Below are 18,108 nucleotides of genomic sequence, written 5' to 3'. Positions count from 1 at the left end.
GATACAGCGTGACAGGCGGGAGCATTGTAGCTACAAACGTGTGCAAACGAAACCCAGGTGAAAATCTCAGATTTCGAGGGCAATCGGCTGTGGTTGACACAGGTGTTTTGGTGCACGGTGGAAATTGATCAACCCTGGTGTCCACTAGGGCATTATTTTAGAATAACCCCCCTTATTTTGAAATCATAAGTAGAGCGTCTACATGACCAAGCCTGTTGTTTCAAAATAACGGGCCACTTAGGGCACGTCTACACAGCAGGGCTAAACTGGAAATACGTCGGTTGCGCAAGTCGAAATAGCTTATTTCAACTTTTGGCACTGTCTACACAGCTATGATTTCGAAATAGAGCATCTTCCCCTGACTTCCCTTACTCCTCGTGCAACGAGATTTCCACAGTTCGGAGCAAGAAGCCCGCTCCTTCGAATTTAGTTTGAACGAACGGGTTTGCCGGATTAACGCGCACGAGGTTATTTTAGAATAACTGATGTTCCGCAATAACGCTGCTGTGTAGACTCAGCCTTATTTCGAAATCTGCACTCCTGCTTTCCCCGCGGAATGGTGCTAATTTCGAAATGCTTATTTTGGGAGTTATTATTTCAGGTTTACTTATTTTGAAATAATTTCCTAGCGTAGGCACATAATTTCCTCGCTGGGCAGAAAACGGTGCGTTGCTGACCAGCCAGAGAGGGGAAATTGTGCTAGGCAAATACGAAAGGGTGCAGAGAGGTGTCGATTCCTCATGAACTCTGACAAGCGCAAAGGGTGGTGGCATGTACAAGTGGTATTTACAGTGACGCGGGGTGTGCAGTAGAGATACAAACCACTCTCAGATGTTTTAAGGCTTTGCTCTTGGAAGGAGCTAAAAAGCCGCCACCTCTTCCAAACTCTTTCTGCATCAGCTTTTCGCCAGGGGCTGGCGAGGTGTTAGGTTGACTGGGGCCTTTCTCTCCCGGCCCAGCCTGCCTTCCCTCTGGCTTTCCTTTGAACGGCAATCACTTCCACACCAGAACAAAGCGCGGGGCTCTGACCTCCGCGAGATCTGGAAGCCAGCTGTGCGTGCAGATGTGAACCTGGCGGGGCCCAAAGCGAAGCCATTAAATGCGAGTGCAAGGGGGTTTTACAAGCCTTGTGCCCAGACCGTTCTTTCATAACCCCCACGCCGTCGGTTTCAGAGCGAGGTTTTTATTTCTGAGCCTCCCTCCACTCCCCCCCCGCCCACCTCAGCCAGGTTTCCAGGGCTCGGGAAAAATCCCATGTGTATGAAGAAGTGGAACCACTTCAAGGCGCTGCCAAGAAAGGAGCCGGGATATATCACCTGTGAGCAGCAGAGCAGGAGTAATATTGATGTACCGCATTGCGTTTCAAAGGCCCTCTGGGTGCTTTGAGCCGACTCACAGCTCTGCTGAAATGCAGCCACCTCTGGAGTGGAGCACTCCAACCGGTCCGGGCAGAGAAATGGCATGGGACCTTTCAGGTCTGTGTCGAGCAGTCCGGGAGCCATAAGAACATAAGAACGGCCGGACTGGGTCAGACCAAAGGTCCATCTAGCCCAGTATCCTGTCTGCCGACAGTGGCCAGCACCAGGTGCCCCGGAAGGGGTGGACCGAAGACAATGATCAAGCGATTTGTCTCCTGCCATCTCTCTCCAGCCTCTGACAAACAGAGGCCAAGGACACCATTTTATCCCCTGGCTAATAGCCTTTTATGGACCTAACCTCCATGAAATTATCTAGCTTCTCTTTAAACTCTGTTATAGTCCTAGCCTTCACAGCCTCCTCTGGCAAGGAGTTCCACAGGTTGACTACACGCTGTGTGAAGAAGAATTTTCTTTGATTAGTTTTAAACCTGCTACCCATTCATTTCATTTGGTGTCCTCTAGTTCTTCTATTATGGGAACTAATAAATAACTTTTCTTTATCGGCCCTCTCCACACCGCTCATGATTTTATAGACCTCTATCATATCCCCCCTCAGTCTCCTCTTTTCTAAACTGAAAAGTCCCAGTCGCTTTAACCTCTCCTCATATGGGACCCGTTCCAAACCCCTAATCATTTTAGTTGCCCTTTTCTGAACCCTTTCCAAGGCCAAAATATCTTTTTTGAGGTGAGGAGACCACATCTGTACACAGTATTCCAGATGTGGGCATACCATAGTTTTATACAGGGGCAGTAAGATATTCTGGGTCTTATTTTCTATCCCTTTCCTAATAAGCTGAGTTGTTGTTAGCTTTGGTCCAACATTGACAAACAATGCACCTTCCCCCCCAGAGTAAGGATGGAGAAGGGAATAGCAAGGGACATGTGATTCAGAAGGCAGGAAGCTTCGGGTATTCATTGCATGTGTGTACGTGTGCATACATGCCCGTACATGTGTATACACACGTGTGCATGTGTGTACACACGTGTGCGGAATAGCTGGGCTGTCAGCAGAGGTCAGCACAAGGGAGGAATGTTCCGTGCTAGCCTCTTGTGAAATTCTGACCTGAAACAACCCGGGGAGAGGGTAGGAAGGGTTTGCAACGCAGGCTGCTGAAAATCCAGCTGCAAATGGGTGTATTTGTAACCAACAGGGGCCCGATTCCCCACTCTAGGGGCAAGACCATTAACTCGGGAGACTTCGGTTTCATTCCCTGCTCTGCCACAGCCTCCCTGCGCAATGTGGGGCTAGTCACTTAGCCTCCCCACGCCTCAGTTTCCCCACCTGTACAATGGGGACAGGAGCCCTGCCCCTAGGGGAGGCATGGGGATAAATACAGTAAAGTGTGTGGAAGTCTGGGAGATCGACTGATGAGAAGCTCTGGGGGGGGCGCAGAGGTTGGTAGAGTTGCTCCTTATTCATACCATGCCAGGAGAGAACCCGGCCCTTGGCCCATCAGGAAGCAAGGAAGCAGCCTCCGAGCAAACTACCCCAAATGGTCCCATCTCCAGCCACCTACGCCAGCTGGGCAGCGCTGGCCGTGCGGCTTTGCGGGTCAGATCTGGGCTGTGGCTTTCCGAGCTGAGCTCTCTCCAGCCAGCCCCTCCTGGCCCGAGCAGCAGGCTGCCCGCTCAGATGCCCCAGATTGTCCCATGCTCGGGCACCTCGCTCACTGTCTCTCTCCGGCAGAGGACGGCAAGCCCCACAACCCGCACCTGGGCCCGCCGGAGGAACGGCTCGCCCTGTACGTGCTCCGGAAGCAGGGTCTGGTGCCCGAGCACGTGGAGACGAGGTCGCTGTACAGCCCGCTGCAGCCGGAAATTGAGCAGGTAGGAGCCGCAGAGTTTACCGGTGAGCAGGCCTGCAACAGAGCTTCCGTGGTCCAGCCGCAGCCTGCTCAGCTGGGCCCCTCAGCAAAGCGCCCTCCATGTGTCACCCTGTCTTCTGAGGACCCTGGCGGTGCCTTTCCATCCCTTGAGCAGCTGCATTGTGCATGGGTCCACCAGGGGGCGCTAGGCTTCCCGTGAGCCAAGCCAGGACCAATCAGGGCCTGATCCCGCACAGCCTCCCTCCTGCAGCGTTGTCCCATTGGAGGCCTGCTTGCCATGTGGGCGGGGCTTGCAGGAGGCAGCCCTCGGTGTGTGCTGGGGATGCCCGAAGAGACCCCCCCGCATGCTGATTTCGGCCAGTGCTGGTTCATAACCCACTTTGGGCACTACTGGAGGTTACACCCTGGGAGCACAATATTCGCTGCCCTTTGCAGATGGGTAAACAAAGGTGAGGGAGGGAGGGTTAAAGGAGTTTCCCAGGGCCACAGAGACACAGTCCCGTTTATGACACTGCATTTCCTGGCCGTGCTCTCTCTCCTCCGGTGGGATGGTGCAGCACGCTGACTCCAACAGCCCCTGAATCTTATTTCCTGGCGCGTGGTGGTGTCACAGCAGCATTTAGAGGGCCCAGCCTAGATCAGGGCCCTGTCACGCTAGCAGCTGTACAAACATGTTCACACCCTAATGAACTGGCAGCCTAAGTAGCTAAGGATGGCTGGAGAAATAGAGTTGTGGAGCCTTCCTCTTTATTCACCACTGGGGAGGCCACATCTGGAGTAATGCATCCAGTTCTGGGCCCCCCACCACGGAAAGGATGTGGACGTATTGGGGAGGGTTCAGCGGAGGGCACCAAAAATGATTCGGGGGCTGGAGCACATGACCTACGAGGAGAGGCTGGGGGATTTGGGTTTGAGAAGAGAAGAGCGAGGGGGGATTTGAGAGCAGCCTGCAACTCCCTGAAGGGGGGGTCCAAAGAGGCTGGAGAGAGGCTGTTCTCAGTGGGGGCAGATGCAGAACAAGGAGAAATGGGCTCAAGTTGCAGTGGGGGAGGTCTAGTTTAGATATGAGGAAAAACGATTTCCCTTAGGAGAGTGGGGAAGCCCTGGGCTGGGTTCCCGAGGGAGGGGGTGGAATCTCCATCCCTAGAGGTGTTTCAGTCCCGGCTGGACCAAGCCCTGGCTGGGTTGATTGAGTTGGGGTCGTCCTGCTTTGGGCAGGGGGTTGGACTCGATGACTCCTGAGGTCTCTGCCGGCCCTGGGATTCTATGACTTGACCAAGGTCACGCAGCAGGTTAGTAGATGAACCAGGATTAGAACCCAGGGCTCCGTCCGCGGGGCTGCCTGGCGTCGCTGCAGACACAGTGGCGAAAAACAATCAGACTAAACATCTTTCTCATTGTGCGGCCCCAGTGGGCTCTTCATGCCTTTGGCTAGAGCCGGGCCGAGCCCGAGCTGTTTTTTCCTCGTATCTCTTGGTGAGCAGAACCCGAATATTGTGGAGACGCCTGAGCAAAGGCAGTTGGCTAAATCCTGAAGGATCCGCCTTATCTGGGCTGCAGAATTAGTGGGGCCCGAACCCTGAGAGGCCCTGGTACCCAGAGCAGCCGGGGAAGTCAAGTGAGCGGCAGGTCCTCAGCCCCTCTCGGGTTCTCTGGGGGTTCTCGCTGGCTCTTCACGTCCTTTGTGAAGAAACTCTGCCAGAGTCCCCCAAGAGAGGCTCTCTCCCCGCGCTTCCAAGCCAGGAGATGGAACACGGCTCCATTTCCAGACAGATGTGCATGGGGCTTTGACAGGGCCGCTCTACGCCTCAAGTGCTCCACTGGCACGGGTGCACTGTGGCTTGCGCCTGGCGCGGGTGCTGTGCGCTGGCAGGGGAACGCTCTCCCATCAGTATCTTCACTCCATCTCCGCGGGTGGCGGAGCCTCTCCCGCTGACATGTAGAATCACAGAACGCTAGAACGGGAAGGGACCTCGCGAGGTCATCGAGTCCAGTCCCCTGCCCTCACGGCAGCACCCAGCACCGTCTAGCCCATCCCTGACAGGTGTGTCCCACCTGCTCGTCAATATCTCCAGGGATGGAGATTCCACAACCCCCCTACACAACTTATTCCAGTGTTTCACCGCCCTGATAGGCAGGGCGTTTTTCCTGCTGTCCAACCTCAACCTCCCTCGTTGCAATTTAAGCCCTCGTGTTGGTGTGGACGGTGCTTCGGTCACTGTAACTTGCCTAGCTGGTGGGCAGGGGGTCTTTTTCACCCCCCGGGGTGATGTAAGTTCGACCGAGATCTGCGGTGGTGTTGACCTGCCCAAAATTGGCTGCTTGGTCCTGTTGCAAGGAGATTTCTCTTGCGGGGGAGGGAGGAGAAAGCCTTTTTCGGATGGGCTCTTTTTCAAAGTCAATTGGTTGCACGCGCTTAAGAGAGCACAGGAAGCGGATCCTGATCCCCAGTTAAAGTGGGTACGTGAAAGGAAAACAAACCTCTGTCCAGATTTCATTAGATCTCTGCAGAATGGGAATGTAATACTGGAAAAACAACTGGAAAGTGGACTCGGATGCTCCAGGCCCTTCCTTCCACTCATTCCCAACAACAGCAGAAAGTGACAGGCCCGATCTCCAGCTGGGGTCAGTCGATGTTGTGCTGTTGAATCAGCCAATCTCCTAAACCAGGCGACCTTTTTTTTTTTTTTTGGCTCAATAACCATCCCTCTGACCACCCCCCCTTTTTTTCCCTCAACCAAAATTTTTGGTGCTCCTCATAAAAAAAAATTGGTGTTTCTCCATCTTAAAAAGTTTATGAAACACTGGTCTAGTTTGACACGCTCCTCCTCCCCCATGCATCTCAGGCTCTGGCATTTCACCCCAAGACCTCTGTGTGGAGCCCAAGCAACATATTTGGCTAACGAGTCTCTTCCGCAAGGGCTGCCGGTCTTGAGCTGCGGACATCAAGAGCTGGAGAACCCATCACTTCCTTTGGCAGGTCGTTCCAGGGGTCAGTCGCCCTCCCTTGAAAAGGGCCCCCGGAACTCACTGCCTGGAAGCGAAGGCAGATAGTTCTTGTTCTGCCTCTCTCCATGAAATGCAGGAGCCGTTGCGTCCCCTGTATGCGCTTCCCAGGAGAGCCCTTTGCCTCAACCCCCAGATCTATTTGCAGGAGTAACAAGCAGTCTCCCCGCCATCGGCGATACTAGATCACCTCCTGCCTTCGAGCTCTTTAATTGCGTCTGCTCGGTATTTCCATGAACACAACGAGCGAGGAGGGTGAAGATAACCTAGCTCCTGGACCTCACAGCTGTTTGTTCCATTACAGGGGAAGCTACAGATGTGGGTCGACTTGTTTCCGAAGTCGCTGGGTCCGCCTGGCCCGCCGTTCAACATCACGCCACGCCAAGCAAAGAGGTGACTTGACGCGCCTTTCTCGCTGGCTTGCGAGCTGTCTGTCTGGGATGCTGATGGGGCCGACTAGGTGGTCAGCTAAGAGATCTTGGCTCCTTGCCTTGTGTGATAGGGGAATATTGAGGCACGTGTCGGAGGAGAGTTGAGTGTTGGCGTGCTCTAATTGCCGCAGCCATGGGTTTCTAAAGCATCCTCCGGCCCACGCTTTCGCGTTGACTTTACCCCCATGGAGATGTCTCACGCGAGTGAAAGTGACAGGGTCAGACCCTTTGCATGTGAGCTGTTCTGTGAATAAGCTGTGACGCCGTAGCTTTCTTCTATTTTAGATCATCGGTTTTATTCCACTCTTACGACTCGGGTTGTGTGTGTGTATTTCAGGTTCTTCTTGCGCTGCGTTATCTGGAACACCAAAGATGTGATCCTAGACGACCTCAGCCTCACAGGAGAGAAGATGAGCGACATCTACGTGAAAGGGTGGGCAGCCCCGCGACGTCCGGCTGTGCGAGGGATGTGTCCAGGGGTACAGGTTGGCCAGGAAACGGTTAACCATCAGAGAAGGGCAACTAAAATGATTAGGGGTTTGGAACGGGTCCCATATGAGGAGAGGTTAAAGAGCCTGGGACTTTTCAGCTTAGAAAAGAGGAGACTGAGGGGGGATAGGATAGAGGTCTATAAAATCATGAGTGGTGTGGAGAAAGTGAATAAGGAAAAGTTATTTACTTGTTCCCATAATATAAGAACCAGGGGCCATCAAATGAAACTAATGGGCAGCAGGTTTAAAACAAATAAAAGGAAGTTCTTCTTCACACAGCGCATAGTCAATCTGTGGAACTCCTTGCCTGAGGAGGTTGTGAAGGCTAGGACTGTAACAGGGTTTAAAAGAGAACTAGATACATTCATGGAGGTTAAGTCCATAAATGGCTATTAGCCAGGATGGGTAAGTAAAGGTGTCCCTAGCCGCTGTTTGTCAGAGGGTGGAGATGGATGGCAGGAGAGAGATGGCTTGATCATTTCCTGTTCGGTTCACTCCCTCTGGGACACCTGGTATTGGCCACTGTGGGCAGACAGGGTACTGTGCTGGATGAACCTTTGGTCTGACCCAGTGTGGCCGTTCTTTTGTTCTTATGGCGTTCATTGCGTGTCCGAGCTATCCTCTCCCAGAGATAAATGGGGCAAGTTCACCCTGTGCAGAGCTGTTGTTCCCGGCTCTTTGCCTGAGCGACAGTCAGGTCACGTTTGTGGTTGTCTTTACAACCAGAACAGCTGAGGCTCTGAAGGGCAAGATAGCAACTCGGGAGAGGTGCTGGTAGGTTGCACTGTTGGTTCCCGGCCCAACCAAAGCCTCATCCATGTCTTGGAGGGTGCCTGTAGTGTAGACAGAGCTTGTTTACATAGATGCCTTTTTGAAATTCCTTTTCCTGGACAAAAATGTGGCAGCCGGCAGTAAGTCCTCTGGCACGTTTCCCCTCCTCTGTCTGACTCCATTTATGTTTTATCTTGTGTAAAATAGCGCAATCGCGGCCAGGGGAGTTACTTAGTTTGTACGTTCTTGGTTTTATGAGCAGGAAGAGGGAGGGCTTTGAAACAGACTGTAAATCCCCTTTTTACAAGCCCAATTTTCCTCCTGTAAATCCAAAATGCACGCTGCTTACCTGGTATTCCCATCAAGTTCATTGTCGGCAGTTCCCGCCAAGCGGTTCCATACGCTCCCTCGTTCGGGTAATCAGCATTCCTGCATGAGGCTGGCTGCTGTGAAGCCAAACCCTTCCTGCATTTGAGCACTCCTGACACACAAGCGGCTTGGTCACTCGCTCCTCTTGCTAGATGGGGCTTGGTCCTGCCACGAAGGCGGGGGACTGGACTCGAAGCCCTCGCGAGGTCCCTTCCAGTCCCAGTGTTCTGTGACTTGATACGGTACAAGCCCATGTGTGACTCCTAGCTGGCCTCTTAACTGGAGCCCAGAGGGTTCTGGGATTGGCTGAGTTCTTATAAGCAAGCGGATGTGATAGGATCACAATCAGGGTCCTAATACCTAAACCAATCAGTGCCTTTTCTTTGCATGGAGCAAAGCTGTTATTTATTACTTGTATTAAAGAAGCACTGAGGGTCCCAGCAAAGACCCCATTGTGCCAGGCGTGCTGCTCCCGTTAGGGCCAGTGTCACAGAACAGGCAGCTGCGTAGGGACACCTGAAAATCTGGCGCACCGCTGGGTCTTAATGTCCACCTACCTGCCTCTTCGTAGCCCTGTTCTGTGGCTCTGCTTCCTCCGGAGAGGAGCTAGTGAACTTGAAATGTGCAAAGGTCATCCAGAGCCATTAGCAGAACACCCAACCTGTGAAAGAACCATTCTAGGGGTTATGAAACCATAGAACAGGCGTTTGCCAACCCTAGGTACATCCTGTCAGTTTCTGAATATACTGAGTCTCAGGGAACGTCTACACTAGCCCCTAGTTCGAACTAGGGAGGCTAATGAGAGTGACCGAAATTGCAAATGAAGCGCGGGATTTAAATATCCCGCGCTTCATGAGCATGTTCCCGGCCGGTCGCCATTTTGGAAATTGACTAGCCCAGAGTAACTGCCCACGTCTACATGCGGCTGTGAAATGGGAGTTCGAAGTAAAGCCCTTAACTTGAATTAACGCTTTTGCGCAAGAAAATTCTGATGGCCATTCACAGAATGGAGCCCTTGTGCAAAAATGCCTATTCCTCGAAGAAAGAGGAATAACTGTTGCGCAAAAAGCCCTCTCTTCTTACGACATACTGTACATTTTCTTACGCAAAAAAGCACTTGTAGTGTGGACGCGCCGCGAGGTTTTGCACAAAAACTCTACAGTGTAGACGTAACTCCAGGGATGATCTCAACTTCCTTGGTTCTACCTCAGTGCCGGAGCCTGGACTTGAACACCTCTGGAGATCCCTTCCAGACTGAAAGCTCCACAACAAGAAGATTTTTTTTTAAATTCCTAATTCTGTATTAAAGAGATGTATCATTTTGTATTAAAATATCCTACAGAACGTCCTTTTGAAAGCCCTGGCCAAAACTGTTAGAGCTAAAGCGAGGCTCCCGTAGGTAGGTATGTCCCAGGTCACTTAGAACTTTGTAGGTCAAACATTCCTTCGGTCATCTTTATTGTTCGCATGCACCCGTTTTGAATGCCTTGCTCGAGGAGCTTTGGTTTCCATATCCTCACCTGACGCCTTCGTATTTTGCAGCTGGCTCATTGGCCATGAGGAGAACAAACAGAAGACTGACGTGCATTACCGGTCTCTGGGAGGCGAAGGGAATTTCAACTGGAGATTTGTCTTCCCCTTTGACTACCTACCTGCCGAGCAAGTCTGTCACATTGCCAAAAAGGTGAGCCTCTCGAAGTGGGCAACTCTTCTCGCCGCCTATTTATAGTCCCTCAGAAACTGGCCCCGCCCCTTCTGCCCAAGGCCCCGCCCTCATCTTGCCTAGGGGCCCGGCGAGGCTGTCGTCCCCGGTGGCCCTGACTGAGGGTCGTGGCGGATTCTCCCTCACTGACAATTTTCAACTCAGGTGGGGACGTTTTTCTAAGCGAGCTGAGTTCAGTCGCTAGCTCAGCAAAGTCCTATGCAGAGGCCAGGGGACCCCACCAGTCGATGAATCGGTGGGTTACGCAGCAAGAGAAGTGCCGGGGTTGGAGGGGCTGACTCTACAGGAGGGATTCTGGACAGATGAGACAGCAAAGTGCTAGTCAGAGACAGCCACGAGGGGCGTCTTCCGGGCCGCCAGAGGGCACTCGGCTTACCCTTGTGTGCCCAGCTGTAGCAGCGAATCCAGACATGCCGTCACCGATCCCGCACTGGCGCCCAATGGGCAGCGGCAGCGCTCCGCTCCGTGCTGCTAATCGCCGTACAAAGAGTCCATTATCGTCATAGCTTGGCGAGGCACAGGCGAAGGGAGGGAAAAGCCTCCAGATATCGGAAGGGGAAAGGTGCCAGGGAAGCAGAAGAGATGTCAGGGGTGTGTGGATGGGTAGAGTTAGACATCGTGGGATGACGTGATTATTAATAAGTGATTATTCCCCTTTATTCGGCTCTGCTGAGGCCACATCTGGAGTATTGTGTCCAGTGCTGGGCCCCCCACTATAGAAAGGATGTGGACGCGTTGGAGAGGGGCCAGCGGAGGGCAACCAAAATGATTCGGGGGCTGGATCACATGACCTACGAGAAGAGGCTGAGGGATTTGGGCTTGTTTAGTCTGCAGAAGAGAAGAGTGAGGGGGGATTTGAGAGCAGCCTGCAACTCCCTGAAGGGGGGTTCCAAAGAGGCTGGCGAGAGGCTGTTCTCAGTAGTGACGGATGCAGAACGAGGAGCAATGGGTTCAAGTTTCAGTGGGGAAGGTGTAGGTTGGATATTAGGAAAAACGATTTCCCTAGGCGGGTGGGGAAGCGCTGGGCTGGGTTCCCTAGGGAGGGGGTGGAATCTCCATCCCTAGAGGTGTTTAAGTCTCGGCTGGACAAAGCCCTGGCTGGGCTGATTGAGTTGGGGTTGGTTCTGATTTGGGCAGGGGGCTGGACTTGATGACTCCTGGGGTCTCTGCCAGCCCTGGGATTCTATGATGAAATGAAGGAAAATATAGGCAGAATGGCCAGGGATGCTTTTGCGGGGGAAGAGCGGGACCTGGTTTACTTTGCCACCAATCCCGTATCTGGAAGCAGGTCTCATCTCTCTCCGTGGGAACTTGCTTGCTTTGGAGCCCTGGTTCTCAAACTCTGCACTTTGAAGTGGGTCCCAACCCTGAGCCCCACTTCCCAGGAGCAAAGCCAAATCCTGGATGGTGGGGCTCAGAGTTATAGACCCCCCAGTTATAGACGCGCTTTTGCGCAAGAAAGCTCTGATGGCCATTTTAGCCTTTGGGCTTTCTTGCGCAAAAAATTAAGGTGCCTGTCTACACTGGCCCTCTTGCACAAGTATTCTTGCACAAGAGGGCTTATCCCTGAGCGGGAGCATCGAAGTATTTGCGCAAGAAGCCCTGAATTCTTACATTAGAACGTCAGTGCTCTTGCGCAAATTCAAGTGGCCAGCGTAGACAGCTGGCAAGTTCGTGTGCAACAGCGACTGCTTTTGCTCAAAATCTTGCCAGTCTAGACGCACCCAGGGCTTTTGGCACAAGCGTTATTCCTCTTTCTACGAGGAATAAGCCTTTTTGCACCAGAGCTCTTGTGCAAGAGCACGTGTGGACAAGGAACAGGGATTTCTTGCGCAAGAAACCCCTATGGGAAAAAGCACAGGTGCTCTGATTACCATTCTGTGAATGGCCAACAGAGCTTTCTTGCGCAAGAGCGTCCATGGCAGAGTGGACTCTCTCTTGTGCAAAAGCACACGGCCATGTGGATGCGCTCTTGCGCAAGAATTTTTGGCGGAAGATCTCTTCTGCAAAATGTTCTTGGGCAAGAAGCCTCCAATATAGAGGTAGCCTAGGTGTGGGGGGTTACATACTCCCCTAGCTGAGGGAGCACATTCCAAGCTTCAGAGACCCTAAATGAGCCCCCACTTGTAACTGTCACTGGGTGGATTTGAACCTGGGACCTCAGGTGCAGGAGCCGCTACGCTTGAGCAAGAAGCCAGCCGGCTCTCAGTTTAGGCTGTAGAGCGCCCTTGTTCTTATCTCTTGCTGTAAGTGGTCTAAGCGTCGCTCCGTGGGACAGTGACCCGCCCTAGGTGTCCACATGGGCTCAGGCTTCGGCCCCCGCTCCTGGGGTCACGGAGCCACTTTGGCTGTGGGAAGGGGGTTGTGGTGCAGTGACGTGGGAGAGCCCCTGCTGGTGGGGTGTCATTGCAAACATCCTGACGGCATTAACCCCCCCGCTCCAGGAGTTCTCATCTCTGTCACGCTGCCCTGGCTACAACGACATGGTCTCCTTGTGCATTTCCCTATTGGTCTCTCTGCCTAGGCAAGCTAATTGGGGGCAGCCACGGGCCTGGGGGTGAGCGAACTTAAGAGCTGCTCTCCCAATTCCTTTTGCAGCAAGGGAGCGTGCTGGACTCCAATGGACTAGAGCCAGGGAGCCGGTGCCATAGCTCCATTCCTATTCCCCCCCCGTGCTGTCCGGCCCCCGCGGGAGGGAGCCCGGTTTCCCTGTGAATCACTAGCTAGTTAAGCTGATCGACGGACTCGTAGCTGGACCCCGTTCACGCTTCGTGTTAAACAAATCAGCAGTACGGTGTGTAGCCCATTCAACGATCCCCCTTTGAAAAAGCGCAACCCCTCCCTCTCTCCATAAACCCTTTAGGAAAATACATCCCACTGCGCTGAGATTGATTCTCCTCCGACCACATGTCTGCCAACACTGTATCAGAAAATAAACAGCTTGTAAAAGAGCGCGGGGAAAGCCAGAGGAACGAAGGGAAAACCGTGCGCTGTGTTTGCAGGACACATTCCACCCCGGCAAGTTTTGATCTCGCCATGTGCTGTTTGAACTCCCGGTTCATTACTGCTGCTGTAAAAAGCCCACGCGCTGATCTTTAAAGGCAGCCATAGGACGCGGAATTTAAATCAAAACGATCAGACGGCACATTCCCAGCCACTAAAAGCCACCTGCCTCCAGTCGTCTCGGAGGGTCTGCGGGGGCAGAGCGCCCTGCAGAGCACGGTGCCCATTGGCTTTTCATTCCTTTGTTTGTCCCCGGGCCCATGGGGCCTGTGAATTAACCTGCAAAGACCCCTTAGCTCCCCAGATGGACCTTGGAATGCAAAATTCAGGTCCAGGTTGTAAATATTGTCCCCAGCATTCAGGGGAAATCAAATGAAAGGGGTGGCATAAGGCTTATCTCGGCTGGTAAGAGTGTAATGAATCATCATAGAATCCTAGAACCCCAGGGCCGGAAGAGACCTCAGGCGTCATCTAGTCCAGCCCCCTGCCCAAAGCAGGACCAACCCCGACTCAATCATCCCAGCCAGGGCTTGGTCCAGCCGGGACTTAAACATCTCTAGGGATGGAGATTCCAACCCCTCCCTAGGGAACCCATCCCAGTGCTTCCCCACCCGCCTAGGGAAATAGTTTTTCCTAATCTCCAACCTAGACCTCCCCCACTGCAACTTGAGCCCATTGCTCCTCGTTCTGTCATCTGCCCCACTGAGAACAGCCTCTCTCCATCCTCTTTGGAACCCCCCTTCAGGGACTTGCAGGCTGCTCTCAAATCCCCCCTCGCTCTTCTCTTCTGCTGACAAAACAAACCCAAATCCCTCAGCCTCTCCTCATAGATCATGTGCTCCAGCCCCCGAATCATTTTGGTCGCCCTCCGCTGGACCCTCTCCAATGCATTCACATCCTTTCTGTAGTGGGGGGCCCAGAACTGGACACAATACTCCAGGTGTTGCCTCACCAGAGCCAAATAAAGGGGAGTAATCACTTCTCTAGGTCTGCTGGCAATACTTTTCCTAATGCACCATAATATGCCATTAGCCTTCTTGGCTACAAGGGCGCCCTGTTGACTCATCTCCAGCTTCTCACCCACTGGAATCCCCAGGGCCTTTTCTGCACAACTGTTACTTCAAAATACAGTTCGTAGTTCTTAGAACCAGAACGACTGTTGCTACACCGTAGCTGTCTCAGGGTGTACTTTGCTGTCCACCTTGAAAGATACCAAAGCTTTTTGATCATGCAAGGTGCTGCGCTTGTTCTGTAGGACACCAGGGAACCTCCACGATCACTGGATTCACAAGGAGTGTTTGCTGCATCAGCATCACACCCTTGAAAGCCCTTTCTTCTGAAAATGTTTGCATGGGGCCATGTAAACACTTTTCTTTCTCCACGTAATGAGAGTGGGCTGGGAAATCCAAGCTGATTCCCGTGACATATTGTGCACAAAACGTTTTTGTTTGAAATTTTTAGCGGACACTTTTGATTTTTTTTTTTCAATTGCAAAAAAAAAAAATTTAAAAGGGAACTTTTCATTTTGTTGAAACGTTCATTTATTTGGGTGATCAGAAACTGCAGGAGGGGATTGGTTTTCCATATGAAGATATTTGCCTTTCCTGCTTTTTTCCCTTCTTTTCCAGAGGGGTAAAAAAAAGGAGAATGTAAAATCCAGGAGACCAAGATAAGCGGGGGCGGGAGGGACCTAAAAAGGAAATGAAAATCTCCAGTTGACATTTTCGTTTTCTTGGGAGATCAAAGCTTGCGCCAAATCTAACATTTCCACTTTGATGAAAACTATTTCAGTTGAAAAATTTCTCCCGGCTCTCTTTCTGATTGGTTTCACTAACAATAAAAGAAACAAACCTTTACCGAAATGGAGAGCGTAGCAAGCAGCGAGAAGACAAAAGAGGGGTGAGCTGGAATGCCTGCCCACGTATGAGGAATCTGAGGTGTGATACATCACTGAAAGAGAATAGACTGTCTCTCTGGTACCTGGCTATAAATTATATAGAAAGGAGAGCCTGAAGAATTAACATTATGCCAAATACATTCGATAGACTGCAAGGAAACACACGTTTCCGAGTAGAGAGCACCACGTGGTAGAATCTGGAGAATAAAAATCCTAAATCTTTTTATTATTTTATTTTATTTTATTAACATTTCGAAAGTGATGACAACTGCAAACTTCCGCTGGCTTTTGGCTCCGTTGTGCTAGGCCGCACACACTTACGTAGTAATTATAGTGTGTAACACAGAGGGGTAAAGTGTCGGCCTCCCAATCAGAGATAGGATTCTGACGGTAAAGTTTTAAGCGAGACTTTTACTACCAATCCCAAGAATTAAACATTAGGTCAGCTCCTCCTCCCCCGCCCCGCAAAATAATGAGGTTGGCTTAAAAACCAAGAGAATTTAAAACCAAGAAATGGTGCGCTCTTTTCATTTGAGTTTTGAGGGGTCACTTTGCCGAGGCCTGAGTTGCCTCCCGGAGGGCTAGGAACTGAAATTTTGTGAAAAATGATTCCTGGCCAGTCACCTGACTCCAAGAGCTGGGGCTTGAAGGAAAACACCAAGGGTGGCAGAACACAGGCTAAAATTGCGAGAGTTGGCAACAGCAGAGCGCTCAAAGAGGCCACAGAGTCAAAGGAAACAGGAATAAAAACAGACAGTCAAAAAAGCAAACAGCATGTTAGGAATCATTTAAAAAGGGATCGAGAATAAGACGGAGACTATCTTATGGCCACTGTATAAATCCATGGTGCGCCCACAGCTTGAATACTGAGTACAGATGTGGTTGCCTCATCTCCAAAAAGCTCTCTAGGCATTGGGAAAGGTTCAGAATAGGGCAACAAAAATGACGAGGGGCTTGGAAGGGGTTCCCTATGAGGAGAGATTGAAAAGACGGAGACTTTCCAGCTTAGAAAAGAAGAGACTAAGGGAGGATCTGATAGAGGTTTATAAAATGATGACTGGTGTGGAAAAAGTGAATTAGGAAAAGTTATTTACTTGTTCCCCTAACACAAGAACGAGGGGTCACCAAATGAAGTGAATGGGAGCAGGTTGAAAACAAACCAAAGGAAGTTTTTCTTCATGCAGCGCACAGTCAATCTGTGGAACTCCTTGCCAGAGGATGCTGTGAAGGCCAGGACTTTAACAGGGTTCAAAAAACAATTAGATAAATCCAGGGAGGTTAGGTCCATCAATGGCTATTAGCCAGGATGGGCAGGGATGGTATCATTTGGGTGTTTGTCAGAGGCTGGAGATGGGTGACAGGAGAGGAATCACTGGATGATTCCCTGTTCTGTTCCTTCCCTCTGGGGCACCTGGCATTGGTCACTGTGAGCAGTCAGGACTATGGACTAGATAGGCCTTTGGTTTTTATGATCTTATAAATAATGGATGATTTTGGCTGCCTGCTTGTTCTAACTGGATGAAATGGCCAAGGGGACTCGGCTCAGAGGAGCCATTTCTCCGCAGCGTGCTCCTTGGAACTGTCAGTTCTACTTGTCCCAGGAGGAGGGAGTCTCATTTCAGCTGCCGCAGAACACCTGTGCGGGGAAGCCAACCTTCACAGGCCTCCTGGCCAGCCGTAAGGTCCCCAATTGGAGCAGCTGGCTGCAGGGCCGAAGAAGATAGCTCCTTCCTCCAAGCACAGGCAGGAACGAGCCAGGCTTTCTTCGAAGCGACAGATTGGAAACCAGCCGTCCAGGGTCACCTGGCCTCCGAGAAAACGAAGGGCTGCCCTTGATGTTGTATTCCACTGAACCTACCCGCCCCAAAGAATTGTAGCCCTGTCAACGCTTTGCTAGCGATAGGAGCAATTTCTTACACCTGCCGTATTCACCACCATAAAACTTTTACGCACCGCCCCCTCGCCAGAGCACTGCAAAACAAAACCCACCACGATTCCCCTCCCCGGCTTGCAAAAGGAGGGGAAAGAAGTTGTAGCAAAGGGTTATTTTACAGCGCACCTTCCTTGCAAGGCTTAATTATGGGGGCACATTTCTCGCTGCTTCGAAACAGCCCATGCTCTTAGCTATGCCTCGGATTCCTCCCCGGGCCCCTCCCTCTGAGCCTTTTCTCATAGCCGTGTTTCCAGCGTTGCTCCGCCGTGTCCCCTGCTTCACATGGCTCCGAGGAGGAACGCTCCGCTGCTGGCCAAACCACAGTGACGGTGTTTTTCCACACCAAAGGCCAAGCTGCACTGATTGTGCAAGCTCTGTGTGCTGCCTCCGGGTCTGCCGAGCGCCCAGTCCTGCGTGAGTCATCTGTAGGCAGGCCGAGAGCCCGGCTGAGGCCTGGCTTGGTCACAGAAGACTAGACCTGGAAGGGACCTCGAAAGGTCATCGCGTCCAGCCCTCGGGCTGTAACAGCTGCAGCGTGGGATGGGGCCCGTGCTTGTCGCAGACCGAAGCGTAGTGGGGTGGGGTTGGGGGTACCCCACTAGTGTAGGTTCCGGCCCAGCAACTCTCAGGCAGCAGCCACAGACAGGCTACTTTTACTCCGTCGGACAGCTTCTTCCCTGGACCACTTCCCCAAACGATCCCGCCCAGAACCTTTCCTCTGGTCCCTGGGCAAGTCCGCGCTCAGGTCCCCCCCCCCCCAGTTCTCCAGCAACCCACTTCTTCCTCCCAGTCCTTCACTCTTTTCCTTCCCCCTCCCTTACCTGGGGGGAACACCTTTTAAAGCAGCTTCACAGGCTTTTATTGGCTGCAGGTGTCTAATTAGCCTGTAGCGTCCAGTGAGCTCTAATTGTCCCCAAGTCCCCGTTATGCCCCGTGGGATGAGGTTTACCAGGCCGGTCAACAAATGCCTTTGATGTTGACTGCGGAGCATCCAGACTACAGCGCTGTGCCGCCAAACAGCTGATTGGCTCAGCACGGCAGCCATTTTAATTTAAACGACGCGGCGATTTGGGTATGTTTAGTAAACTAATCTACATGGCTCTGGTGACGGATCCATGTCGTCTAGACATACCCTCAGAGTCCAAGGACCAGTTATCCTCACTGTTGCACCCTTATTATGTCTATACTGCAGAGGTTTTGCGCAAAAACTTGCAGAGTGTCCACACTACAGGCGTGTTTT

The 18,108-nt window shown here is 52.0% G+C and overlaps 1 protein-coding gene across 12 annotated transcripts in view; it reads left to right on the top strand.

The window, feature by feature from the left end:
* DYSF (dysferlin) overlaps positions 1–18,108 on the top strand; it is a 263,140-nt gene that overhangs the window by 222,897 nt on the left and 22,135 nt on the right. For all 12 annotated transcript variants that reach the window (XM_075931062.1, XM_075931054.1, XM_075931056.1 and 9 more), the window contains 4 exons: positions 3,106–3,245; positions 6,555–6,643; positions 7,019–7,114; positions 9,855–9,996. In XM_075931062.1, coding sequence (XP_075787177.1) covers positions 3,106–3,245; positions 6,555–6,643; positions 7,019–7,114; positions 9,855–9,996 — 467 coding nt within the window. The remainder of the gene's footprint in view (positions 1–3,105; positions 3,246–6,554; positions 6,644–7,018; positions 7,115–9,854; positions 9,997–18,108) is intronic.

The sequence above is a fragment of the Pelodiscus sinensis genome, chromosome 5 (genome assembly GCF_049634645.1).
Source record: "Pelodiscus sinensis isolate JC-2024 chromosome 5, ASM4963464v1, whole genome shotgun sequence".
Taxonomy (NCBI): Eukaryota; Metazoa; Chordata; order Testudines; family Trionychidae; genus Pelodiscus; species Pelodiscus sinensis.
This window is presented reverse-complemented; position numbering and strand designations above follow the sequence as displayed.